This window comes from Eschrichtius robustus, chromosome 6 (genome assembly GCF_028021215.1).
Source record: "Eschrichtius robustus isolate mEscRob2 chromosome 6, mEscRob2.pri, whole genome shotgun sequence".
NCBI lineage: Eukaryota > Metazoa > Chordata > Mammalia > Artiodactyla > Eschrichtiidae > Eschrichtius > Eschrichtius robustus.
In genome coordinates this window covers 80,064,994-80,092,820 of record NC_090829.1, presented here as the reverse complement: position 1 = coordinate 80,092,820, position 27,827 = coordinate 80,064,994, and the positions used below count along the sequence as shown (strand labels likewise).

The 27,827-nt window shown below is 37.1% G+C and overlaps 2 protein-coding genes and 1 non-coding gene across 5 annotated transcripts in view; 1 reads left to right on the top strand and 2 right to left on the bottom strand.

Moving 5' to 3' along the window:
• The window catches only part of RABL3 (RAB, member of RAS oncogene family like 3), a 43,040-nt gene extending 39,539 nt beyond the window's left edge, over positions 1-3,501 (bottom strand). For both annotated transcript variants that reach the window (XM_068546663.1, XM_068546664.1), the window contains exon 1: positions 3,435-3,501. In XM_068546663.1, coding sequence (XP_068402764.1) covers positions 3,435-3,480 — 46 coding nt within the window. In that variant the 5' untranslated portion in view covers positions 3,481-3,501. The remainder of the gene's footprint in view (positions 1-3,434) is intronic.
• A 204-nt stretch (positions 3,502-3,705) lies between these two features.
• Positions 3,706-27,827, top strand: part of GTF2E1 (general transcription factor IIE subunit 1) — a 36,399-nt gene continuing 12,277 nt past the window's right edge. The window contains exons 1-3 of one of the 2 annotated variants that reach the window (XM_068546659.1): positions 3,741-3,767; positions 6,298-6,381; positions 8,357-8,834. In XM_068546659.1, coding sequence (XP_068402760.1) covers positions 8,387-8,834 — 448 coding nt within the window. In that variant the 5' untranslated portion in view covers positions 3,741-3,767; positions 6,298-6,381; positions 8,357-8,386. Of the gene's footprint in view, positions 3,768-6,297; positions 6,382-8,356; positions 8,835-27,827 lie in introns of both variants that reach the window. The other variant, XM_068546658.1, reaches the window with a different exon arrangement.
• LOC137766853 (small nucleolar RNA SNORA70) lies at positions 15,845-15,975 on the bottom strand. The gene has a single exon (XR_011074387.1). It is a non-coding gene; the product is annotated as a small nucleolar RNA SNORA70 (small nucleolar RNA).

Sequence of the window (27,827 nt, the reverse complement as noted above, 5' to 3'; positions counted from 1 at the left end):
ATAAGCAGGTTGTTATTGTGAATATATACACAGTGTACTTAAACACAATGAAACATAAGCCTTTGCTTACACAGCTGGTTTTGTCTGAAATATCCTACCCATCCTCTCCTTCCATTTCCCCTCTCCCATTGGCGTGGTGAATTAATCCTTCAAGACTCAGCATCATTCTCGATATAAAGTCTTTTCTTAATCCATACAGGTAGAACTAAGCACATCATCCACCATCCTCTGCATCTCCACTGTACACTGTACATTTTTCTATAGAGCATTTAAAATACACTATTACACTTGCTTGTTTATAGATTTTATTCACTCTGCTTGATTTTAAGTTCTTTGAGGCCTGGGACTGGGTTTTACTCATTTTTTATTTCCAGTACTCAGAGAGGGCCTTAATTAGTACTTATTTAGTGGCTAAAAATTTCCATGTTATTACAGAATCTTCATAGATATTTTTAATGTCTCCATAGTAGTTCAGAGAGGAGACATAATGATTTATTTAACCATTTTCTCATTATTAGATATTAGGGTGTTCTGAACTTTTCACTATGCTAAGAAAAGATTTCTATTTACACTTTCATTTAAAATTAAAATTATTTTATTAGTATACCTTCCCACAAGTGAAATTAATATGTAAACCGAAATCAACATTTACAGTTCCTGATATACATTGACAACGTTTATCTGGTTACTCTGCCACCCGCCGTACACATAAGCCTGCAGGTCTTATTGCACCTCAACAGTATGTAGTTGCTTTTTCATCTTTGTTAGCTTATAAGAGAAAAAAAAAGTGACATCTTGCTTTAGTCTGCATTTCTTTACCTTCCGGTAAAGATACACATTATGTTCATCTTTGCTAACCAGTTGTTTTTCCTCTCTTATGAATTATCTATTGATATGCTCCACCCATTTATCTACTAGGTTTTACTGTTATCAATTTACATGACTTCTTCATATACTAGCTGCTCATGTAATTGAACCAAACATTTTCCCAGATTTCCCTTTCATTCATTTTATTTTTTTATATACATGCACGTAAGATTTTTGAGTACTCAAAGTGAGTTTTGTATTTTATTTACTGCATTGCATCTGATATCTATGGCCTTTAGGGCATATTGTTGATTTTTGTGTTTGCATGTAGATTTGTTTATGTTGGAGCAATATAACTAGGCATTTAGTTATCAGCTTGATACAAGTCTTGAAATTCTAGTTAAGCTTAACTGTGTCAGAGTAAACATCTCTATGCGATAATATTGTATAGCTCTCCATGAATTAACTGCATTGGGTGATAAGAGTTAGCTAACATGGGATGAACTTTAAACAGTAAGAACAACAGAAGTGCCAAGAATAGTGGTTAACTTGAAGAGTTTTGGGAGATTCTGATTCTATGTTTTCATCATTAGAACTAACTTAGATCAAAAGAATGCACTTGATTTGCTGGGGAAAAAAAGTTCAATATAATCAAATAAATGCCAGCTCCAAACAGAGCTGGTAATGTGTTAAGCTCATCCCTTACATATGAAGGAACAAAGAGAAAAGAGTATGTGCATGTTAGAGAGACTTTCAGGATTCCTTACTAAATTATCAAATATCTCTATGGGATACAAACAAATTTCTAAATCCCTAGTCATTCCTTTATATATTTGCGAAATCCTCAAAATCTCACAGGGGAAATGAGCCTTTATTCAAAAGTAAACTTTGAAATTTAAATACAAAGGCAGATGAAATGTAAAAAGTATATTCTAACTTGTCAGACAGCAAATCACTGTTAAATGGGAACTGATAAAAAGACAATAACTGACTTTGCACATATAGCCTAATATCAGTGAATGTGTGACAAGATCAATCACTTTCCTGGTGGGCATGGCTGTGTCTTCTGTTTTACAACTAAACTACAATAATAATTTTAAAAAGCTTACTAACTGCCTGATCACTTTTTCACATTTAATACAGCAGCCAATTCAACCCTGTTGTGTAATGCACTGATTCCTCAGTTATATCCCCAGCACCTAATTCAGCATTTGCTATGTATTGTAATAGGGAAATTTTTTTGGGGGAAAAAAAATAAATCGACTAGTTTGAACAAGATGTAACATGAAGCAATTGTTAGATGCAATAGAAAGGTAATTATAAACGAGAGAGAGCACCCACTTCACATATCATGAAGAACGGTGTTAGCTCTGGATTCTTCTAAATCCTACTTGGTGATACTCTTACGAAGCCCATTTAGACCACCGTTGCTTTCTTTACCTGCAAAACTGAGTGCTTTTATTAAATTAACTTCAGCACCACTTCATGCTAAAGAACTAAAGTTGACATAAATTGGATTATGTTCATAGAATTTCATAATGCAACTTTCTGAAGGGAATATTAAATAATGCTCTCTGTAAAATACTTTGCAATGCAAATAATCTGCAGGCAATGTGAAAATGTTCTCAACCTCCTCCCCTCACCAATTTTATTCAGTTTGGTAAGGCTAGTTTTCAAGTTCTTTGGGGTATGTCCTCTCCACCTCCAAGCATCTGACACAACGTCTTTGCTCAAGCAGACATCCAAAGGTCAACTCCAGAAAAGCACATCTATGAAATGCAAGGTTAACATTTTTTCCAAGTTCTTAAGAAGCTTAGGGGTGGAGGGTATGAGAAACAGGATAGTGAAGGGGAGACAGAAATACAGACTTCAACTCCTGTTCTCAAGTGTCCAAGGTAAGAATTTTAACACTAGGATTAAACTGGGCTCAGCATTAAGTCCTAGCTGCATCATAAAATGGCCCTTATCTTATTTTTTCTATTTCTTCCAGCCTAGCACATAATAGTTTTTCAATTAAGATTAAACAGAACAAAGAAAAAAGAAGCGCAGTTGAGAGTAAAACAGGTCTACCACCTGATAGTTCACGAAATAATATGGGTTAGTGTTCTAAGTATGTGGACTCCCGGCTCAAACTAGTTCTGTCATTTACATCTCTTTTTTTGTAAAAGAGATTTGTCATTTGTGAAATTGTTTAATAGGACTGATCTCAGGATTAAATGAGTTAATATATGCAAAGCACTTGGAACAGTGTCATTCTTCTTAGTGCACATTTGATTTCTTTAATTAACAAAATCTCTTAAAGGCAAGGTCCGAACTTCTGTCTCAGCACGGCGCCCAGTACAACACTCAACCTCCGCAGATCTTTTAAAACAAAGGATCACTAGGCTTCGGTCGCCCTGGAAACCGACGTAGAAACCAGCGAAAGCAGAGAAAGGCCCCGGCTCCGCGCCCCCCACCCGTGCGATTTGAGCAAAGTCCTCTGGGAAGTGTAGTCTTTAGGCCTCGAGAGGGAATTCAGCCACGGGCCAGTCAGTTAGTCGGTGGGTGTGTGAAGGGAGAGTGAAAGGGGAGGATTTTCGGATAACTCAAAAGTGTCGGGAGCCCCAGAGGTGGGTTAACCGGCTCACCTGAGTCTCCCAACACCAGTACCTTCACCCGATCCAGGGACGCCATCTTGCCACTGCCTTCCTGAGGTTAACGCCTATTCCGGGATTATAGGCCAATCAGAGCTGGGATTGGAAGGCTGAGTCTTCAATGTCATTGGCCAATAGGAGCGTGACTGTCTTGATTGAAGGCCTCAGTGTGCTGATTGGCCCGCCTGGTTAAAAGTAGCGGGTGGTTTCTAAAGCTGGTCGCAGGAATAGGGTGTTCTCCTTGTCGCACAAGTGGCGTGGCTCGTTTAAACCAGTAGTTGAGGCGCTGAGGGAAGCTGTAGTGGGAGTGTTCGAGGATTCGCTTTGGTAAACCTTGTTCCCTGTTCCTTGTTCTCGGTTCCCTGGCCCGGCGCCGTCTTTCAGGGTGTCTTCTACTTTTCGCTCCTTTCTCCATAGCTAGCCTCCTCCCCCTTAGCTACTCTCTTGACTCGGTTCTTGGTCTTCCAAAGTACTATTGACCCGGAGCGGCCCATGTGCGACCTCGGGTAGGACGGGCTTGGCTGCGCCGAATGTGGCCTCTGGACTCAGCTGGCAGAGTCCGAGGGGATCTAGGGTGTCGGGGTGTCACAGTGGGGAGGAGGTGAACATTACCGGGCTCGTGGAGGCTAGCTTGTCCGAAGGTTTCGCGGTGATATGCCACTGTATGTATGAAGGCGTGGAGAGTACCGTGAAATATGGTAGCCGAGAAAGCCAGTTGGTTGTGTAGAATCCAAGTTCTTCTGGAACTGGAATAGAACTATACTGAAATAATCTGACAGGACTCCCCACATCCACTCCTTTCTTCTTTTCTTTTACACGCCGCAGTCAGCATAATCCTTTATAATCACGAATTTGATGCTTTCACCTCCTTAAAACCATTTGAAGTTTAAGAAGAGGGTTTCCAATACCCTATCTTTTTCTACTCTGGAAGCTGCAGTGGAGGAAGTGAATTGGGGGGAAGCTGGCAGGGTGGGCGTGTTTGAAGAAAAGGTGCTTTACAAGACCTATTGAAAGTTTTATGGAAGTACTAGACCAGCTGTGCTGCACGTTGGAAAGTCAGTGGTGAACAAGATTAATCTCTTGGTCTCCGAGGTAGACATGGAGAAAGTATAAGTCTGTTCACTAAAGCGAAGAAGGGGAAAGAACTACAGGAACGTGTGAAGGGGTGGGGGGGATCATTCTGAGCTACTAAGGGGAATCTGAGAGGGTGTCTCTGAGGAAATGTCATTTGAGATGTGAAGGATGATTAGGAGAAGGGCTTTGGGCTTAGCTGCGGGAGCAGAGAAAACAGCATGTGCAAAGGCCTGGAAGTAGGGAATGTGTGTGTGGCTCACAGAATTGAGAGAATGCCAGCGTGGCCGGAGATGAAGCTGAGGAGGGTAGACCAAGCACAGAGAGTGCATTCATTTCAACTTTGTTTCTCCAACTCTGTTGCCCGGTGTTTGTATGATTAGAATACATAGGGTTCAAAAACAAAACCAACTTGCCTTTGGGGGTCTGGGCTGGGTAGGGTGGTAGGTGAGGCTGGGAGGTGACTGATGGATTCTGAGGCTAAAAAGAAGAAACAAGGCCTGGCCCCCAGAGGTCACACACTGAAAAGTCTCCAGAGGCCAGCCAAGCGCCTTCCCTGTTTAAAAATGTCAGCTGCTCTTCAGCTAATTGTTTCCATGTGGGAACATGGTCTCATTTTTTTCCGCAGATATTTGCAGTTCTCAAGAGGGCCTGAAAAATTGAAATTGATGTGAAATCTCATGATTTTTAATGTTGACCACAAATTCAGAAAATTTTCAAAACATTCTTTGAGTCAAACGATGTGGCACAGGCTACCAGTTTGAGACCTCTCCTCTCAGTATTATGAAATCCAGAGATTGAGGAGATTCAGCATAATTGGGGGAGTAGAGGCAGTGAAGGAGAGAACACAGTGTTCAGGAAGGAGGATTTTAGAGTGCAGAGATTTTGAACAAGGTGGCACAGCATGACTTCTTTGCTGAGTTCCAGTTTCATTTGTTCAGCCGCCTGCTGGACATCTTCACAGTAATATTCTGTGGTATTTCCTCAAAGACAAGCAACTAAAACTGAATGAATGCCTCATTTCTTCCAAACCTGTTCCTCTTCAGGTGTTAACCTGTTTCTCATAGTAGTACTTTTCTCTTCTAGTTACACTGGTTTAAAACAAATAGCTATATGTTATTGTTTAATAGGTATAATGTTTTAGTTTTACAAGGTGAAAAGAGTTGTGGAAGTGGTTGGTGGTGATAGTTGGTTAACATTATGAATGTATTTAACATTACTGAACTGTCTGCTTAAAAATACTTCATCGGTAAACTTTATGTTATGTATATTTTATCACAATAAAAAAAAAATGGGAAAAAAACCCCAAATAGCTATTTAAAATTTTCCTACTCTGTAACTCCATTTCCAATGTATTATTGGGTCCTTTTGAGTTTGTTTCTCTAATAAGTTTCATTCATCCTGTCCTCTTATAATTTTTCTTGTCTTTCGTAGTTTAGGTTTGATTACTATCGCTCTTAATGCTTCCACAGTCCCTCCATTTTCACTTACTTCAGCCCGCTTCTCAAATTGTTTTAAGAGTCACTTTTCTAAGTAGGGAGTCTTATTATGTATGCTAGTACTTAATGGAACTCTGACGATGCCAACCTTGAAAGTCAAACACTTTACATGAATTATCTCATTTAATCTCATACATCAACTCTGTGAGGAAGGCACTGTTAATCTGATGAAACTGAAGCTGAGAATTTTCCAGGGTCACAGGCTAAGAAATGATGGAACTGGCATTCAAAACCTAAAACTATTGGACCACAGAGTTCTCTTGTCACTCCCTTTCTCAAATCTTTAGGGCCCCCTAGGGTGTTTCAGGAAAAGGTAACAGGCTGAATGATGTGGCACAGGGCCCTCCCCATGCAGGATGTGCTTTGGCCAGGTATGTAATAGTCAGGTACCCAGTTTGTTGGTAACAGTGGTCAGGGACTTATTCTGTATATTAGAGTCATCTAAGGAGCTTTAAAAATTAGTGTGATGCCTAATCTGGCCTGCCCAGACCAGCTGAAACAGAATCTCTGGGAATGGGGCCCAGGGTGGGTACTTTTAAATGCTCCCCAGATGATTCTGCTTTACAGCCAGGGTCGAGAACCATTGGCCTGGAAAATGGAGTATATGGGGTGGAAGGTCAGGGAGGGGAGTACAATAGTAGGAAATAATACTGGAAAAGTAGGTTATTTTGACATTTGTCTGCCATCCTTTGGTCTGTTTCCGAAGCCACATATTGTGTTCTGCCAACTGTTGACCATGTAAAACAAAACGAAACAAAAACCCCCAAACTAGGTTCCAGTTCAATGTATAGGCCAAATTGGAAAGAATAAAATGCATATCGCAGTGTGTTATGCTACTACTTTGGTGTTGAACCCAGGCACTTGCTTGGCATCCTTAAGCCTTGGGATGACAGGAAGGCTCTAGGACCACAGGTTTGGATCTAGGTGCTCCTTTGTTATCTCTTATATATAGCCATGCCTGAGTATTTACAATCCAAAATATAACTGACTTTCCTTTTATTTTTCCTTTATTAAAGGTAGGGTATTATATCCACCCCCCCCCCCCCACCATATGTGTATGGTGTATGTGTATGTTATTTAGGAATATCTTTTTAGAATAGTACTGTGGATATAAAACTGTTTCTTATAAAATAGGGTGATAGGGTTGATTACTGATTTTAAATAAAAGATTCAATAGAAACTAGTATTAATAACAATATGATTCCCTGTGAAAATAATTCAATAGGATGTCTGTTAAAAATTTCCTTATAGTGTAGGGAAATTTCATTTGATATAGTCTGTGATACAGTCTGTGTGCCTGGCCGTTTTTAGTTTGAGATGTATTAAATTGATATAGATGGTGTCTTTATTAACAGGTGCTTCCTAAGCACATTACATTCTCATTTATTCATCACAACAACCTCATTGAAGTAGTTGATATTATCCTTGTTTCTCAGAGAGTGAAGTGTGGCTTGAAGTTGTTAAGGGACTTGCTCAGGATGGCACAGCCACTAAAATAAGGCTATCTGACTCTAATTCCAAATCCCAGGCTTTTTAACGACCACATGAAAGTCTAGCCCATGCCAGTTTGGGCTTCTAGAAGACAGCTTTCTGGGTACAGTTAGCTTCTACTTGTCCTGCAGGGGATCCAGTATTTAAGGATATCTTGGTGTTTGTTGTTACTGTTTTTTAGAACCGTATAGCGTTTGCTTATTTGGTCATTTAACTTTTCAAGGTTGGTAAAGCTGTCTGGATATAATTGTTAATTTCTTTCAGATTTATAACAGTAATTTTGCCAAACATCCCAGCTGGTGATTACTTAGGCATTTCTTGGTTTGTTGTGATTTTATTGTGAGAGCATGACTATGTAAAACATCCTAGAATCTGTCTTGGTAGAAAATTTGTACTCAAGAAGAGAAATAAAGGCACTTAAAAGAATATGCTAACTGCTAAGTTTCTCAGGGTTTTTTTTCCCCAGCATTCCCAAAGATCTGTAACATTAAGAATAATGAGACTTCGTTTAGATTTTTGTGTTTCTCTTTCTGAAATAAAGTGAGCTTGATATAGTATATCATTGCTATAAGTAATGTTAATTTTTGGAATTAAACACACAGTAGGTCATGAAAGTAACCATTTAAGAAATATGTCAAGCTTTTAAGATGTAATCTTTTGTGTACTCTAGAATAAAGTCTTGTTCTCTGTTAAATGCTTAGGCATTATAAGTCTTTTAAAAACAATGTTGTAAGTACCTTTGTGGCACTCCAAGAATAGCAATTACCAGCTACCTAATGGGTTGATTATTCTAGATTTAAAATGATTACTTTGTCCTCATGCCTAGCTAATTTTCTCTTTTTTTTCTGAATTCAGTACATTTAAAGTTGAAGTTTGCTGCTAAAGATGGCGGATCCAGATGTCCTCACTGAGGTTCCTGCAGCATTGAAGCGGTTAGCCAAGTATGTGATCCGGGGGTTTTATGGCATTGAGCATGCTTTGGCCTTGGACATCTTGATCCGAAACCCCTGTGTGAAAGAGGAGGACATGCTGGAGCTGCTCAAGTTTGATCGGAAGCAACTTCGATCAGTCTTGAATAATTTAAAGGGAGACAAATTCATCAAGTGCAGAATGAGGGTAGAGACTGCTGCAGATGGGAAAACCACTCGCCACAACTACTACTTTATCAATTATCGTACTCTTGTTAATGTGGTAAAATATAAATTGGACCACATGAGAAGGAGGATTGAAACTGATGAGAGAGATTCCACCAACCGGGCTTCCTTCAAATGTCCTGTCTGTAGTAGTACTTTTACAGATTTAGAAGCTAATCAGCTCTTTGATCCCATGACAGGTGAGATTGTTCCAGTTTATGAATCTTTCTTTTAAGTAACTTTTTAAAGTATGTATCCTTTTTCTTAAGTTGATTCATCTAGTTTTTAAACTGATCATATATATCATTATAAAAGTGGATATATTGGTGTAAGTAAGCATACAGTCATTCTTAGTCTTAATGTCCTGTTTGACTGTCATACTACTTTTAGGAGCTGTTGCAAAGCCTTTCTCCTTTACAAGGGAGTACTCATCCATGGACTGTTCTTTTATCCATGGCCCTCTACCTCTGTTTTTGCCCCCATCCCTTATTTACAACTGCAGCCTAATCTAAAGGGTTGACTTTCTCTACCACTTTGAGGCTATTCTGACTTTACTAAGTTTACATTTGAACTCTTCATTCAACAAATATTTGAGTATCTACTTGTGCCAGTCACTGTCAGACAGTTATAATAAATATGTATTATTAGAACTTAAATACTTTGTTAGTGGAAGTGCAAAGTGCTATCAGGAGGACATAACTAGGGCATCTAATGTGGATTTGGGGAGGCCTCTCAAAGAAGTTTAAACAGCGGGGGCCTGAAAGATAAGTAAAAGTTAGCCAGATGAAATAAGAGGGGCACTCTTTCCAAGTTAACAATAGATATTTAGTTTCCTAGCCATTCATTAATGGAAGCGAATCGTCAACAGGAGTTATAAATTGCTTCATTTAATTAAATGCTTTAGTTTTAAGGATTTTTCTAATCAACACAGAATCTACAAAGCATGTTTTTTCTAAAAATACATGTCTAACATTAACATGGGACACTTTAAAGTGCTAGGTTATACTGTACATAACTATACATAACAGTATAGTTATGCTGTTATTTGTAAACTGGAAAAGAGACTATAGTTTTACTAATTACTCAAGTGGATCAATTTTGTGTTAAAAATTTGTAAAAATCTATAGAAAGAATCACAGCTGTTAAGTTAGATTGTCCCTTTGTTATGGCTGAATTCAGGAGTATAGGTTACTTTTTAGTTCATAGATCTGACTTTAAAATAACTATCTGAAAAGTATAATTTAAGCTTTTACACATGAAATGTTTTATTGTAAAAAAAATTACAGGTTTATGTACATGTTTAATTTTGTATATGTTATATATTGTACATTTTAAAGAATTTAAAAAAATTTTAATGGGAAATAATGCCAACATCAATTAAGATTATTCACAAAAAGAGCAATGATGGCCTATGACTTTTTTTTTCCCCTTATTTACTGTGAAGCAGTCATCTTGGATGAAAAGTCATTTAAAGAATTCACATTTGTCTTAAATGTTTAATTTGTCTGAACCTAACTATTTACCTTGAAAGGGCTTAACTAGGAGAGGTCTTGGTTATGAGAAAATCTTAGCCATCCTGAGTATAAGAATTGCTTGAGTGTACTATAGAGGAAGGTTGTAGACTATATCTGGAGCTCTTTCAAAGTAGACTAGAAAAGTCTCATGATTTTTGCTATTCACTCTAACAGATTTCTTAAAGGAGCCCTGGGTTTTGGTTTTTGATTTTCTGCAGATGTTGGTGTTACAGTGGTCGTCTTTGTCACTCTTGACTGCAGTGAAGGTGTTATCCAGTCCCTCAGAGAGGGTAATCTAAAGGAATATGCTTCTACTACATTTATGCATCACTTGATTCTTATTTAATTTCATGAAAGTTTCTAAAAGGAAGTTATCCCACTACTTATATATCAGTATTTAGGAGTTTGATTCATGATGCTCTTCGAATTTTACCTAGGGTTTGTGTCTGAATGAAATTAGTTGTAATCAACAGATGGCTTGTGGAAGAGATGGCCTGACCAAATATAGTCAAGATTATTTGTGTGAGGGAATTGAGATAGGGTAGGGAGCATGAAAACATATTATGAAAGAGAGCTAAAACTGAAACAGTTGTTTTGTGGCCAGTCTGAACAGAGACTGTATTCTTAATATGAGGGTTACGGTCAACATGATGGTGGAAAGAAGGGGTTCAGGAGAGCAAGAATAAGTCACTTTACATTGGTATCGCTCATGGGAGGATGCCCTGATCAGCCAACACTAATAGTCAACTTAATTGGCAGTTATGTCTCAGTGAAGCCTGAGATACCATGATTGAAAATTCTTAATTATTGGGAACCTCTTTATGAGAATATACTTGCCTTTTGATTATAATTTGGTTTTTCATTTGGACTTTCCTTTACAGAGAGAATATGATAATTGGGTGATATTAGACCCCCCAACCTCCTTGTCAGTCTGGTTTTGTTTTGTTTTTCCACTATTAGTACCTTGACAACCCTCCCTTGTTCTTCTATACATTCCCTTTAGAAATCTTGGACTTTTTCCCTCTGTTCCCTTCCTGTTTTGCTCAGTATTCATTTCTCTCCCCCTCATTTTGAAGAAGACAAGAAATAAACATTTGGTATGTGTATCGGAGGAGGAGGAGGGAAGTTTTTCTGCTGTAATATTTATTCTCTGTTTAAATTGATAGTTACAGTTTTCATTCGAAGCCAGTGCTGTACAAAGCTGTTCTATTTCTTGGTTGCTATTGGAGATTGATGGTGTTTCTGACCAGTGATGGAGGTATCTAATGGGCTTCTATCTCCATTCCAATGTCAACAGTTCTTAGGTTTATAAACTATGGTTTATATTAGCAATTGGTGGTATTCAGGAATTAGATTTGAAGCCTTCTAGGCTTTACTTCTTCCCTGATAAAAAGTTCTTAACTCAAGTATATGGGCAACTCTGCCACTGGACAGAGAGTAGTGACTCCTAGATGAGTATCCAGGAATTCTGGGCTCAGGAAATTGGGTCCAGCAAGAATTGTTTTACCGGCATTAATTCACACATAAGCCAGCAATTTTCTTACTTCAGTTTATAGCTTTTCCCTCCCCCACCTCTCTTTTTCCTGAAAATTGTAGATTCTTTCCATACTTCCCATTTAGATTCTGCCCTTGGTGTTCTGGGGTTGAACTCTCCCAGTGTTTGATGCTTGATATGTATAGCTAATTTTATTTTATTTTATTTTTAACATCTTTATTGGAGTATAATTGCTTTACAATGGTGTGTTAGTTTCTGCTTTATAACAAAGTGAATCAGCTATACATATACATATATCCCCAAATCTCCTCCCTCTTGCATCTCCCTCCCACCCTCCCTATCCCACCCCTCTAGGTGGACACAAAGCACCGAGCTGATCCCCTGTGCTCTGCGGCTGCTTCCCACTAGCTATTTTACATTTGGTAGTGTATATATGTCCATGCCACTCTCTCACTTCGTCCCAGCTTACCCTTCCCCCTCCCTGTGTCCTCAAGTCCATTCTCTATGTCTTTGTCTTTATTCCTGTTCTGCCCCTAGTTTCTTCAGAACCTTTTTTTTTTTTTTTTAGATTCCATATATATGTGTTAGCATACGGTATTTGTTTTTCTCTTTCTAACTTACTTCACTCTTTATGACAGTCTCTAGGTCCATCCATCTGCTAATTTTATTAAAATGGAATAGCCTAGCTTTTGCCCACTAGTCCCTGGTTTCAGAAACTTAATCAGGCAAAATCAGCTGTTTTATTTCCTGAAATATGGGGGTCTTATGTAATCAGAACAAAGGTAGCATGGCATGAAATCCATCAATCAGCAGAATAGCATATTGTAGTTCATAAATGCATGTTTTAGATTTAGCAAGGCTCTGACCATGTGAAGAGACTTAGCATTTCTACTTTAGCAATCTCAACCACAGTGATTTCATTAATGACATTTCTAAGTTAAATTCAGCAACATTCTTCCCCAAAAGGGAGGGGGCGATTGTATTTTCTTTTTAGGTGTTAAAGTTAGATGATATGGAAATAGCTTTATATTTTCCATTTTTAATTTAAAAATTATGCAGCCATGGTGCCAGAAAAAATTTTGAAGAGAAAAAATTATGACAAAACCACCACCCTTTTACGTGTTATTTATAATTACAGTCATAGTCAAGAATAGTTTGTGATCTTTTGGTCCCTTAATGTACCAACTCTCCTGTTTCTACCTAGTGTTCTAAATATGTTTTTAGGTGTGATTTTCTCCCCTGTTTTCCTTTCCACCCCTTTAGGGCACTTTGATTATATATATATATATATTTTGCTGGTATAAATATGACACTTTGAATATTTTTGTATATATAGCATTTTTTTCTTGTTTTTAAAGTTTTTCCTTAAGGATTCTCAGCAGTGGGAGTATTAGGTGAAAAAATATAGTTTTATAGCTTCTGTAAAGGCACAAGGCAATGTAGTTTTATTGTGGGTTGGGTAAAATTGTTAGGTGTTTGAATTAGAAATAGTTTGGAAGCCCCTATTACTGAATTCACCTAGAGACCAGGGGATCCCATTTTAAATAAACTTTGAAGTAAGTTAAATTTTTAAAAAAGGAATCTTATAAATGTTTGTTTAATACAATCTTATAAATAGGAGCTAAGAGATTATCTGGTTCAACTCATCAAATGTGTGTGGGTACACACACACATGTCTGTTATACTGTAGGTTTTGGAGGATCTTACAAAGTAATAAAAAAATGTAGGGCCATATAGATTTCCAGAATGTTTTAAATGAGTACTGGGGAAGATACGATAGCTTTCATGGAGATTCAGCTTTTGTGTGGCTCCATGGAAAAGACTTAGAGTCAGGTAGATTTTAGGATTAGTGTAAAAGAAGTCTTTAAAAACTGACTCTAAAATGTGTCCAATAAATAACTCTTAAAAATAGCCAACAGTGGAAACAGACCTCTTCCAGTGGTTAGTTCTGAGTCACTCAGAATATTCAAGTAAAGTTCTTATCTACTTGGGATATTCATTTCTAAGTTTGGTGTTAAATCACGAGTCCCTCTTTTCCTTGTGACTGCAGGAATGCTTTTTGATTTAGACAGATCAGTTTCCTGATCCCCACATCATTGAAATTCCTCTTCAGTTCCTTTAACCTAACATTTTAGGTCAGGGTCCTGTATTCATGAGCCTCTTAAAGACTTGTTTCCTTCGTGCTCACCTTCATAGAACAGGCTTTTTCCTGTCTTCATCTCTCTCTACTTAAGGCAAGAAGATGTCTTATAAGCAGTGTTTCCAATTCCTGAAATGCTAAAAACACAAATAAACATAAAAAGAAATCTTTCTAGGATTACTTTGCTCAGTTGCTGGTTTGGAATCTTTGCCCAGGATGGGTTCATTAGAAACTTATACTGGAAAGCTCAGAGGTGTGGATTTTGGGGAGACTGATGATGGGACAGAAGGAAGGTGATTATTAGAATAAGTTAAAAAAAAAAAAAACTGGTTATGGAAAAATAGTAAGGAACAAATGTCTTCTCTCTGCTACCCTTCACTTTCCACCAAAAGCTTTAGGGCTGATTTTTTTAAAATTTTGCTGTTCTTGATTTTAAGGGTTTGAAAACTTTTTTTTAAAAAATCATCTGTGTTTTATCTTTTTTGTATTTTGAAGCTGATTACATAGGAACAAACTTATTTGTGAAAGGTTGCTTTTTAGTTTTGATGCTGGCATATAACATTCTGTTGATTATTGTCTTTCAAATAGTCATATCAAAACCACATACTTTTTGCCTGCTCACTGCTTGTTGAGATGAATTTGATTTGGGCCTAATTCAGAGAATTTATTATTGATATAAGCTTCAGTATTCATCCAAGTACCACACTTCAATTTATTGTTTTCCCTCCCAGGCATAATACATTTTTTCCCCTTTATAATGAGTTCCAGAATCTAGGAATAATGCATGATTAGACCAAACCTAGATGTGTTCAGTTAAGGAAGGACAGAAGCGAGTTTCATTGATTAAATTGAGTTTTGGGGGTAGAGTTATATTGGGTACATTATGAATACATTTGAGATCTTCTGAAATTAAAAATACATTAAACGTACTTCTATTTTTTTTTCCTTTTGCATGCAAATGAATATTTTACAGTGTTATATGTTCTGCAGTGAATTGCTAAAGGATGATTTTTCAAATTCCATTTTATTATAGGTAAAATAATTATATAAAATATATAACTCTGCTCCTCTCATGTCTGTTATTATTTTATAATAGCAATTCCTTTTTTCATACACTTCTCCTTGCCCAAGTAAACTGAAGAAATTTGCTTTATGAAATAAGTTTGGAAATTAGAATAAAGGGTGACTTTCTGAGACTTTAGTATTTGGCTTAACATTTTAATATATATACCCCTGAACATTTTGAGTTATAAAAGGTTTAACAGAGGACTTGATAGTGCTTTCAAAGAATATCCCAAGAATGACTGTGTAACTTTTGTGTATTAAAAGGAGTCGAGTGATTTTGGAGAATTCAAAATAACATTTGTTTTCTTTCTTCTAAAAATATGTAAGTAATATATGAATGTAAACTTGTTGAAGACTCAAATAACAGAAAAATAGATAGACTAAAATGGCAAGCCTAGTTTTTCTTCTCTATGGTCTCCCGCGCAACCCAGTCCCTACTCTCTCCATCTTTCTCTCTGTTGACAATTGGTAAGTTTTATGATTATATAACGTTTCACTTTATGTCTCCAACCCCACCTCACCCTCCCTCCTCCATAAGCCTTTTTGAAATCTGAGAAAGCAAGGTGATTTTTTTTTTTTTTTTTGACAGGAAAGTAGGATTTATTGGTGGGCATGAGTAAGGAGGGGACAGTGCCAAAGCTCTCATGAGTGAGAGCCGTTTGTCCAGGAGACCACAACTAGGGATGTATTTGACCCCACAGCCATCCGGGATGAGCTGCTTTTCTGCTGCCATGTTTTCATATTCATCTGCATTAAACTTAGTAAATCCCCAGTTCTTGGAGATGTGGATCTCCTGGTGGCCAGGGAACATGAACTTGGCCCTGAGTTGGGCCTCAGTCACGTGCTCCTTGTTCTGCAGCTTGGTGTGGATGGATATTATGACTTGGCCAATGTGGACCCTAGCCACTGTGCCCTGGGGCTTTCCAAAGGCACTGTACATACTTGTCTGGAGTCCAGATTGGGGACAGCATCCAGACATGAATGTCCACTGGAAAGGGCTGTCTCCAAGGTCCCTTAGGGCAACCTGTATAAGCAACAGGCTGTACACTGCCCAGGAGGCTGCTGTTTGTAGCCATTGCACACCAGGCCTCCACAGGGAAAGTGATTCTTAATTAAATATTTTGTTGTTATAACAGCTCTGGTTATTAATGCTTGACCAACTTATGTTAGTATTGTAAGGGTTTTTCAGAGCACTTATTACATTGGGTCTTTTTGTGTAATCAGTGTTTTCAGTGGGTATGTCATTTTCAGAGGGTTTTTTTGTTTTGTTTTGTTTTTTAAGCAGTGGCTATAAGACAGCAAAGTGACAGTGTATTAGGATTCCAGAGCCATGGCTGGCTTCCAGTCTTGGGCTATGTTAGTAACTATTCCCTGGGCAAATCCTACAATCATTGTAGGCCTTTTTTAAGGATATGTAAAATGATAAGTTCAGTCTATTCTATACCATATATGGTTTCTTTCAACTCTAACTTCAAAGCACCCTTTGATTTGGAGAATAGTTGACAGTTTAAATAGAGAAGCTATTAGAGAAGCTTGGGGATGTTTTATCACTGCTTTTAGAAGATAATGTCACTTTGATTAATTTGAAATCCTAGGTTAGGAAATGAAACACCTTGTTATAGTAGTGTTCGTATAGAAAATATGCTATGTTGAATTAGGCCGTCTTCAGAACACATTGTGGCATAATGGGGAATAATATTTAGGATTTTTGGCAGTCTTATTTTCCCAAGCTCTCCAGTTTACTCCCTTTCCTCATATATACATAATCTATAAAATATTCAGTGGGAGGGGAACCAATGTCCAAATTTGATACCTAAGATATATACAGTGGTTGGATTTTTACAGAGTGGTAAAATTAATACCATATGTTAGTGATGTGTCTTGAAGTTTGTTTCCTCTTTATTTCACTAAAATCCTAGCGATTCTAGTCCCAGTAACTTGGTTTTAACATGGAACTGTGAATTGTCTTCTGTTTTGTTTTGTTTATCCTAGAAGCTTCTTGAGTGAAGGGAAGTAAAAAACTTTTACTCAAATTTTTTTCATAGAATTGTCTAGAAACATTAAGCCATTATCTCCCTTTTTCTTTAACATATTTATTGGAGTATAATTGCTTTACAATGGTGTGTTAGTTTCTTCTTTATAACAAAGTGAATCAGCTATACATATACATATATCCCCATATCTCCTCCCTCTTGCGTCTCCCTCCCACCCTCCCTACCCCACCCCGCTAGGTGATCACAAAGCACTGAGCTGATCTCCCTGTGCTATGCGGCTGCTTCCCACTAGCTATCTATTTTACATTTAGTATTATATATAAGTCCATGCCACTCTCTTACTTCATACCAGCTTACCCTTCCCCTTCCCCATGTCCTCAATTCGATTCTCTATGTCTGCGTCTTTATTCCTGTCCTGCCCCTAGGTTCTTCATAACCGTTTTTTTGTTTTGTTTTGTTTTGTTTTTTAGACTCCATATATATGTGTTAGCATACGGTATTTGTTTTTCTCTTTCTGACTTACTTCACTCTGTACGACAGACTCTAGGTCCATCCACCTCACTACAAATAACTCACTTTCGTTTCTTTTTATGACTGAGTAATATTTCATGTATATATGTGCCACACCTTCTTTATCCATTCATCTATCGACGGACAGTTAGGTTGCTTCCATGTCCTGGCTATTGTAAATACAGCTGCAATGAACGTTGTGGTACATGACTCTTTTTGAATTATGGTCTTCTCAGGGTATATGCCCAGTACTGGGATTGCTGGGTTGTATGGTAGTTCTATTTTCAGTTTCTTAAGGAACCTCCATACTGTTCTGCATAGTGGCTGTATCAATTTACATTCCCCCCAACAGTGCAAGAGGGTTCCCTTTTCTCCACACCCTCTCCAGCATTTATTGTTTGTAGATTTTTTGATGATGGCCATTCTGACCGGTGTGAGGTGATACCTCATTGTAGTTTTGATTTGCATTTCTCTAATGATTAATGATGTTGAGCATTCTTTCATGTGTTTTTTGGCAATCTGTATATCTTCTTTGAGAAACGTCTATTTAGATCTTCTGTCCATTTTTGGATTGGGTTGTTTGTTTTATTGATATTGAGATGCATGAGCTGCTTGTAAATTTTGGAGATTAATCCTTTGTCACTTGCTTCATTTGCAAATATTTTCTCCCATTCTGAGGCTGGTCCTTTCGTCTTGTTTATGGTTTCCTTTGCTGTGCAAAAGCTTTTAAGTTTCATTAGGTCCCATTTGTTTATTTTTGTTTTTATTTCCATTTCTCTAGGAGCTGGGTCAAAAAGGATCTTGCTGTGATTTATGTCATAGAGTGTTCTGTCTATGTTTTCCTCTAAGAGTTTGATAGTGTCTGGCCTTACATTTAGGTCTTTAATCCGTTTTGAGTTTATTTTTGTGTATGGTGTTAGGGAGTGTTCTAATTTCATTCTTTTACATGTAGCTGTCCAGTTTTTCCAGCACAACTTACTGAAGAGTCTGTCTTTTCTCCATTGTATATTATTGCCTCTTTTATCAAAGATAAGGTGACCATATGTATGTGAGTTTATCTCTGGGCTTTCTATCTTGTTCCATTGATCTATATTTCTGATTTTGTACCAGTACCATACTGTCTTGATTACTGTAGCTTTGTAGTATAGTCTGAAGTCTGGGAGCCTGATTCCTCCAGCTCTGTTTTTCTTTCTCAGATTGCTTTGGTTATTCGGGGTCTTTTGTGTTTCCATACAAATTGTGAAATTTTTTTGTTCCAGTTTTGTGGAAAATGCCATTGGTAGTTTGATAGGGATTGCATTGAATCTGTAGATTGCTTTGGGTAGTATAGTCATTTTCACAATGTTGATTCTTCCAATCCAAGAACATGGTATATCTCTCCATCTGTTTGTGTCATCTTTAATTTCTTTCATCAGTGTCTTATAATTTTCTGCACACAGGTCTTTTGTCTCCTTAGGTAGGTTTATTTCTAGGTATTTTATTCTTTTTGTTGCAGTGGTAAATGGGAGTGTTTCCTTAATTTCTCTTTCAGATTATTCATCATTAGTGTATAGGATTGCCAGAGATTTCTGTGCATTAATTTTGTATCCTGCTACTTTACCAAATTCATTTATTAGCTCTAGTAGTTTTCTGGTAGTTCCCTCTATGCCTACTTTCTGGAGGGTTTTTATCATAAGTGGGTGTTGAATTTTGTCGTAAGCTTTCTCTGCATCTATTGAGATGATCATATGATTTTTCTCCTTCAGTTTGTTAACATGGTGTATCACATTGATTGATTTGCATATATTGAAGAATCCTTGCATTCCTGGGATAAACCCCACTTGATCATGGTGTGTGATCCTTTTAATGTGCTGTTGGATTCTGTTTGCTAGTATTATGTTGAGGATTTCTGCATCTATGTTCATCAGTGATATTGGTCTGTAGTTTTCTTTTATTGTGACATCTTTGTCTGGTTTTGGTATCAGTGTGATGGTGGCCTCGATAATTACCTTAAACGTGAATGGATTAAATGTTCCAACCAAAAGACATAGACTGGCTGAATGGATACAAAAACAAGACCCGTATATATGCTGTCTAAAAGAAACCCACTTCAGACCTAGGGACACATACAGACTGAATCAAGTGAGAGGATGGAAAAAGATATTCCATGCAAATGGAAATCAAAAGAAAGCTGGAGTAGCAATTCTCATATCACACCAAATAGAATTTAAAACAAAGAGTATTACAAGAGACAAAGAAGGACACCTACATAATGATCAAGGGGTCAATCCAAGAAGAAAATATAACAATTGTAAATATTTATGAACCCAACATAGGAGCACCTCAATACATAAGGCAAATGCTAACAGCCATAAAAGGGGAATCGACAGTAACACAATCATAGTAGGGGAATTTAACACCCCACTTTCACCAATGGACAGATCATACAAAATGAAAATAAATAAGGAAACATAAGCTTTAAATGATACATTAAACAAGATGGACTTAATTGTTATTATAGGACATTCCATCCAAAAAGAACAGAATACACTTTCTTCTCAGGTGCTCATGGAACATTCTCCAGGATAGATCACATCTTGGGTCACAAGTCAAGCCTTGGTAAATTTAAGAAAATTGAAATCGTATCAAGTATCTTTTCTGACCACAATGCTATGAGACTAGATATCAATTACAGGAAAAAATCTGTACAAACACATGGAGGCTAAACAATACACTACTTAATAACCAAGAGATCACTGAAAAAATCAAAGAGGAAATCAAAAAATACCTAGAAACAAACGACAATGAAAACATGATGACCCAAAACCTATGGGATGCAGCAAAAGCAGTTCTAAGAGGGAAGTTTATAGCAATACAATCCTACCTTAAGAAACAAGAAACATCTCAAACAACCTAACCTTACACGTTAAGCAATTAGAGAAAGAAGAACAAAAAAACCCCAAAGTTAGCAGAAGGAAAGAAATCATAAAGATCAGATCAGAAATAAATGAAAAAGAAATGAAGGAAATGCTAGCAAAGATCAATAAAACTAAAAGCTGGTTCTTTGAGAAGATAAACAAAATTGATAAACCATTAGCCAGACTCATCAAGAGAAAAGGGAGAAGACTCAAATCAATCAAATTAGAAATGAAAAAGGGAAAGTAACAACTGACACTGCAGAAATACAAAGGATCATGAGAGATTACTACAAGCAACTATATGCCAATAAAATGGACAACCTGGAATAAGTGGACAAATTCTTAGAAATGCACAACCTTCTGAGACTGAACCAGGAAGAAATAGAAAATATGAACAGACTTATCACAAGCACTGAAATTGAAACTGTGATTAAAAATCTTCCAACAAACAAAAGCCCAGGACCAGATGCCTTCAGAGGCGAATTCTATCAAACATTTAGAGAAGAGAACTCCTATCCTTCTCAACCTCTTCCAAAATATAGCAGAGGGAGGAACACTCCCAAACTCATTCTAGGAGGCCACCTGCTTTGTTTTTCTTTATTATACTTATCAACACCTGACGTTATTTTTTGTCTTGACTACTCCCCAGTAGAATGTGAGCTCCAAAAAAGCAGCTCAGAAGATGATTAGGAAGATTTAGGGAGGGAGAATGTGGGAAATCCTTGGGACGTTAGTTGTGCCGTGTTGGAATGAGGCCTCTGCAGCAGGGAAGGTTTGATCCTGCCTGTTTCTTTGGCCAGCCTTGAGGACTTGGGCTGCAGCATGACTCCTGCTTCAGCACTGCAGCACCTGTAGCATATCAAAACAATTGGGCTTCTTTTATTTTGATTGATTGATTTTTTTTTTGTAGGAAAATTGCTGAGTAATATTCCAGTTGCAATTAATATGTTTGACAAATCTTTGACAGTGAACTCTAGGCATTATGTCATGACCTATTCATTGTGTATTTTGGAGTGAAGAAGGAAAAACCACAATCCAAGTAATATCTAATTATTTGGGGATTTGACCCATAATGTCCTCTTCCCTTTTCCTCAGTTATGATAAATTTCCAAAGCATTTTCTTCTTGTTAAACTAAGGAGGGTAAACGTTTTTTTCCCCTTTGGTTTTACCTGTATTTATTCATTGTTCCCTTGACTGAATACTCACATAATTAAAATGATGAGTAAACAGTTAAGTAGAAGACCTTGGCCAGCATAATAGACACCACCTGAATTTTCTTTTTCTGTGTTTAGCAAAGGAAAATGTTATGTTTGAATTTTGTTGAACATTACTGGGTTTTTTTTCCTTTTGTTCCCAGTCCCTTCTCTCCCCTCCCCCATGTCTCTGATTCCTTTTTATTTTTACATTTATTTTTATTTTTACGTTTCTTATTTCTGGCGAAAGTTAAAACTGTATGGCCCTCTTTCCCCTCACTCTCCCTCTTCTTTCCCTCTCATCCCAACAAGTAGGTCTCTATTTCTTTTCTCATTTTGGAGTAATAACTTACCTTCACTAGAAGAGTCCTGAGTCATAGAATTGGGATATTCATATACTACTGCATGGACAACCCTAAAATATAGTTTTGAAATATCTATTTTTAAAAGATCTTTTTTCTCCCTATTTTCAATGCCTGGTAATTATCTACATCTGGATATATTTTAATCCTTCTTGCAAACCTGATACATTAAGACTCAGCTGAGTCAATGCCAGGCATGTGATGCACATTTAATGTTAAATAAATTTTTTGTTACAAATCCTCTTTTCTGTTCCATATTTTTAAAAATTAGAACCTATGTATATACATGGGAAAAGTTTGCTAAATTGTAGCTGGCAGGGATGACAGGAGGTAAGGAAAGGGATGTGTAATTCAGGATGGTACGGTGAATTTACTCTTTTGAATCAGAAAGATTTGTATTTGAATCCAGGCTTAATGATTTTTGCTTTTAAGCTATGACCTGGTGAACTTAACTTCTCTGAGTCTTTATTCCCTCATATGTTAGATTTGAATAATACTCTTGCACAGACTTGGCTATGATGAATACATGGGAATATTTGTAAAGTAGCTTTTTTAGTTTTTTTTGTGTGTGTGTAGTTTATGGGTGTATATGATCAGACATATATGTTATCATTGAACTCTTCTTTTTCTCCATATCTCATCCTCTGTCAAGCTTTGCCTAAAGAATCCTTGTAGCCTTCATTTTCTCTCTGCTGCCACATTCTTTGATCTAGCTTGCATGTTCTCCCTTATGTGGCTTCTTGGTCTTATGTGTGGCAAGGGAAAAATGGTAAAGAGCTCTGAGTTTCCATTCCAGTTTCTTCTCTTATTGAATAATATATTCTGTGCAGTATAGTATAGTCCAGTTTCAAGAAGAGTTGGGATATTTATGATATTGATTACTTAACAGCAGCTCTCCACCAGGGGTATGCATTAGATTCCTTGTCTCCAGATACCTTTCATCTCTATTAAACTTTAAGCGTCTTGATGACAGATTCTGTGTCTATATGTGTTACACTACTGCCCCCTCAGCAGAATGGTACTTTGTACAGTGTGTAATGAGCCCCATCTCCCTTTCAGATTTTGGGGAAATTGATTTGCATTTTTATAATGTTTAGTAAAATTTATAAAAAATGCTCCTGGTATGTTAAGCTAGTCTTAAGTCATTTTCCATAAAATGTAGAATTTCTTATTTTTCTTGGACTCCAGGCCTGGCTTTTGACAGGCTGCTTTCTTGTCTATAACTTGTGTTTGTATGATAAACATAGGACTCAGATGTCAGGCTAGCTTTTCTTCTTGTAATGTTTGCCAGACATGGTTGTTGTTGGAAGACAGTTCTCCATGGGTCTCTCACATGTTATGTATGTTTTACAAGCAGAGATGCTACTGACTGCCTTTTTTCTAGACTGTATTTTTCAAAGAGGTTTATATAGTGAGCAGCCTTGGAAGATAGAGTTATTGTTTCTCTCCAGAGCAAAAGGCAGGTTTGCTTACTATTCAGTATAATAAAAAAGTCTCCCTCCAGAGTCTGTTTACTTAGTGTCCAGCATGGTAAAGGTAGTATCACCCTACAGAGCAAAAGACAAGCATGTTTATGCCCATTATAAAAGGTTTGGGTTCCTAAGCTCAGGGTTTCTTTCCTGGAACATGAGCCACTGCATGTACAGTTGTCACCTGGCCATCTTTGTGTTACCCTATGGGAAATGGGACTCAGGGAACTGGCACAAAACCTGACACTGGTACTGCTATTGCCATGAGTAATAAAGTTCTTTTCTCTAACCTATAAGTCTTGTGTCTGTCTTCAGCATCTATAAAACCGTGGTAGGATAATTTGTTAGTTTACGAGTAGGGTAAAATTTCACATCCGTCACAGTTTTTGACAGTAATATGAAAGCCACTCTTTTCAGAACTGCAAAATGGGCCCTCTACAAGTAATTCTTGTTAAGCCTTAATCTACATTAAGCCTGGGTCTCTGGAAAGGTACCTAGATGAGGCTAGAGCTCAGGTTCCTTATGACCATACTGTGTTTTCTCTTTTCCCCCTGTTTTTTTTTTAATGAAACTAAATTTATTCAAGTTCAAGGACTATCGTTCTGAAATAATCTTGCTATGAAATGATGTTAACAGTGATCTCCTTTTCTCTCTCTTTTCCCCAAATAAAAGCATTGCTATTTTATACAGTTGAGCTACACTGGCAAGTGTGTTGATTTGTTTACTTAACACTGAAGTTTGGAATGTATGTTATCTTCAAGAGAAAAATGGGGTAGTTGGGAGGACATTTCTTTTTAATTGGGTAACATGACAATCTCAATGGTAAATAACCTAATAAACTAGGTAATAAAACATAGTATGTTGGATGGTGACAAATGTTAAGGAAAAGAAAGGGAGGACAGGACAGTGTTGAAATTTTAGGTAATGTTGGCTACGGAAGCTCTCATGGAGGTGACTTGAGTAAAGGTCTGAAGTTAGGAGACTAGCCATTTAACTTTCTGGAGGAAAAGCATTCTGGGCAGAGGGAACAGCAAGTACAAAGGCTCTGCAGCAAAGTGTTCCTGGTACAAGACATTGAGGAGGCTGATTTGTAATGCTTTGAAGACATATAATGAGAGGATTATAGCGTTGCCCTTTGCTTAGCTATCTTTTTATTCTTCAACCAGAGCACTTACTTTTATGTTTAGGTACTTTTTCACTTGAGGAATGGGATTTCTTCCTTTAAAAATAATTTGAAAGCTACTAAACTAGATAATTTTTCTTCTACAGTATTCTGTAGTTCTCCTTGATGGTCTCTGTAAGTGCTCATTTTTCAACAGTCAACATAAGTCCCGCATCTGTGTTTTTCAATTCAGCAGGTATTTGAGAGCTGTGTTAGATCTTACTTTACAGGCATACCTCGTTTTATCGTGCTTTGCTTTATTGCATTTCACAGATCATTGCATTTTTTACAAATTGAAGTTTGTGGCAACCCTGCATTGAGCAAGTCTGTTGGTGCCATTTTTCCAGTAGCATTTGCTCATTTTATGTTCCTCTGTCACATTTTGGTAATTCTCGCAATCTTTCAAGCTTTTTTGTTATCTTTGTTATGGTGATCTGTGGTTAGTGGTCAGTAACATCTCTGACGTTACTACTACAACTTGCTGAAGGCTCAGATGATGGTTAGCATTTTTTAGCAATAAAGTATTTTCTAATTAAGGTATGTACAGTTTTTTTAGACCTAATACTATTGCACACTTAATAGACCACAGTATAGTGTAAACATAACTTTTTCATGTACTGAAAACCAAAAAATTTTTGACTCGCTCTCGCTTTATTGCGATATTTGCTTTATTGTGGTGATCTGGATCTGTACCTGCAATATATTTGAGGTACGCCTCTGTATGACTTATGTTTTAACTCCCACATGGATTATTTTCTTTATATTTCTGTTGAAGAGAAGAGACTGAGGCAGGTTGGAATAGTTAGAGAATACTCTAAGATAGCATACAAACTAAAACTTCTCTAGCCAAGGTCTCTATTTACCCTTCGTTACTAAATATAAAGGCTGGCTTTCAATTCTTATTGACCTTGAAAATTAGCGCCATACCATTTCCTCCTTGAAACACCATCCTATCCCTCTGGCTGTACCATTTCTATCTCTCAAGGATTCTTCTTTCCTTGGGTTTATACCTTGGCTGTCCATGCTTCTTACTCCTTAATCTCTGGATACTCTGATCTACTTTATGGCTTCAGTTACCATCTATATGTTGTTGATTCTCATATCAAAATTTCTAGTCTTAAATTCCACTCTTGAGCTCTAAGCAGTTGTAATAAGTTGGCTTCTAACATATCCATTTTGATGGCCAGTGGGCAACGTAGATTCAGATATCCAAAGCAAGGTATCTTTATTTATCTTTCTTCAAGAAAGGTATCTTTCTCCCACAAAGAAAAACAAACTTGTTCTTCCTCTTTCTTTATTTTGGTAAATAGTATTCTTGATCAGTTAAGCCAGAATATTTATGTTGATGCCCATTAGTCAAAGACCATCATGCCCACAGTGTACAAAATTGGGTTTGTTGATGCTTTCTGCAGCAAGGAAACCACACACCATAAGAAACCATGTGATATCTCAGCAAGACTATGCTGAACAAACTTAGAGAATATGGGCTTTTGTTAGATAATATTGGGGAGGATTCAGGGAACTGGTGGGGATTTGCTGTGGTTTAGGTACTATCAAGAAGTGAGGGTAATTCTATGATTGGATATCTTAATAAATCTTATCCCAGAGGTGAGAAGACCAGGGTGAGGCTAAAAGTGTAATTGGTGAAGAAGTAGCAGTCATTCGTGTTAGCTGGGGTTTTGTGTGTGTGTGTGTGGTTGTGCAGAGACCTTGCTTTTGTCTATATTCAGACAGACTCAGATTGGCTTGGTTTTGCCTCACTTCCATCATGGTCTCAGAGGACCTTTTATCTGATGTTGGTGATCTGTGAGATTCCGTTTGGCAGAAAAGCATCACAGCCTAGCTATGAGTGCTAGGTTCCTTCTTAGCTATGAGGGGCTGCTTTTCTCTTTCTCACTTATTTGAAATAGATGTAAAAGATGAGGTAGCATATGGATAGCAGGAAGATAGATTAAGAGTGTTTAGACAGGGTATATGAACAAAGAATTTACTTGTGATTGGTTGTTTATGTTTGAGAGGCAATAAAGAAACTTATTCTGTTTGAAATATATCAGTAGAATCTAGTGTTAATGTTGAAGCAGAGATGTCTAGTTTGTTTATTCCTTACTAGGGGAAGAGGGGTTGGGGGTGGGGTTATGTGTCAGTCATATATTGGGCTATTTAAAACTAAATGTTTGCATACTTACTATGTGCCAGACACTAAGTACTTGTGTGATCTCTTTTAATCTCTTGGGTTAATTGGGTTAGAAAGGAAGGATGCATATCCCTGGCATTGGGAATAAGGACCAAACTGGAGATCCAAGTGGGGCTAGTGGTGTTAAGTAATATTTAAGAGTGTGAGTTTCATCATATTGGATTGGGTTTGAATCCTGCCATCACCTCCCAATTAGTAGTAATAAGATCTTGAGCAAGTTACTCAACCCCTTAGAACCTCTGTATTTTACAGATTTAAATGGGCAATAATAATAATACTGTCTTCAGATGACTGGCGATACTTGGTACTTAGTAAGCACTCGATATACAATAGCAGCTTTTATTACTTTTCTCTTATTGGCTATGTGCCTTTGGACAAATCACAAAACTCAGATCCTCAGTTCTGATGTCATTTTACAGGATTGGTGTAGGGATCAAAAAGTGTAAATTGAAGCGCATTAGAAAGAAAGCACTTATACAAATAAAATAAATGTTAATGTCTAGTATATTGTCTCTCAAGTGTTTGAATTTACTTGACAAGTAAAGGACTGTGGTAGGGTTATGATGTTTTTGGATCAAGTTATACAGGATCTTGAATGTTAGGATGAGAAATTTAGATTTGATGCTGTGGACTTTAGAAGTTCAGCCATCAGATAGACTTTAGAGCAGGGGGATGAGATGATTCAAATGGTGGCCTAGGAAACTTGGAATTGGAGAGGGAGAGCCTAAAGGTTCAAAGACCAGATTTAGGAAGCTAAATTTCAGGCTAAGTAATGGTGGCCCAGATTAGTGAAATAATAGTAGAAGTGAAAAATCTGTGATGTTTCTAAGGAATTGCTACAATTTAATTATAAGTTGAATGTGAAGGCTGTAGAAATAACAATAAAGGCTTCTTGAACTTTAATTTTGGAAATGGATTGGTTAAAGTTATTTAGATGTAAATAGTTAATAGATTTGAAGAAATAACCTTGTTACAATGTACAGAATGACCAGAGACTTTTGGTTTTAGGTATTTATTTGACTTTCCCCATGACATAGATTCAAATGTGTACTGTGCAAAAAGAAAACTGTTGGAAAAGGATACAGGTTTCAGTGGTAAGCTGTAAAGAATTTGATTTTAAGTTAAAATAAGTATAGATATGATAGAAGTGTTGTGATTAAAATCTGTTTGCTGTGCTGCAGTTAGGGGTGAAATTAC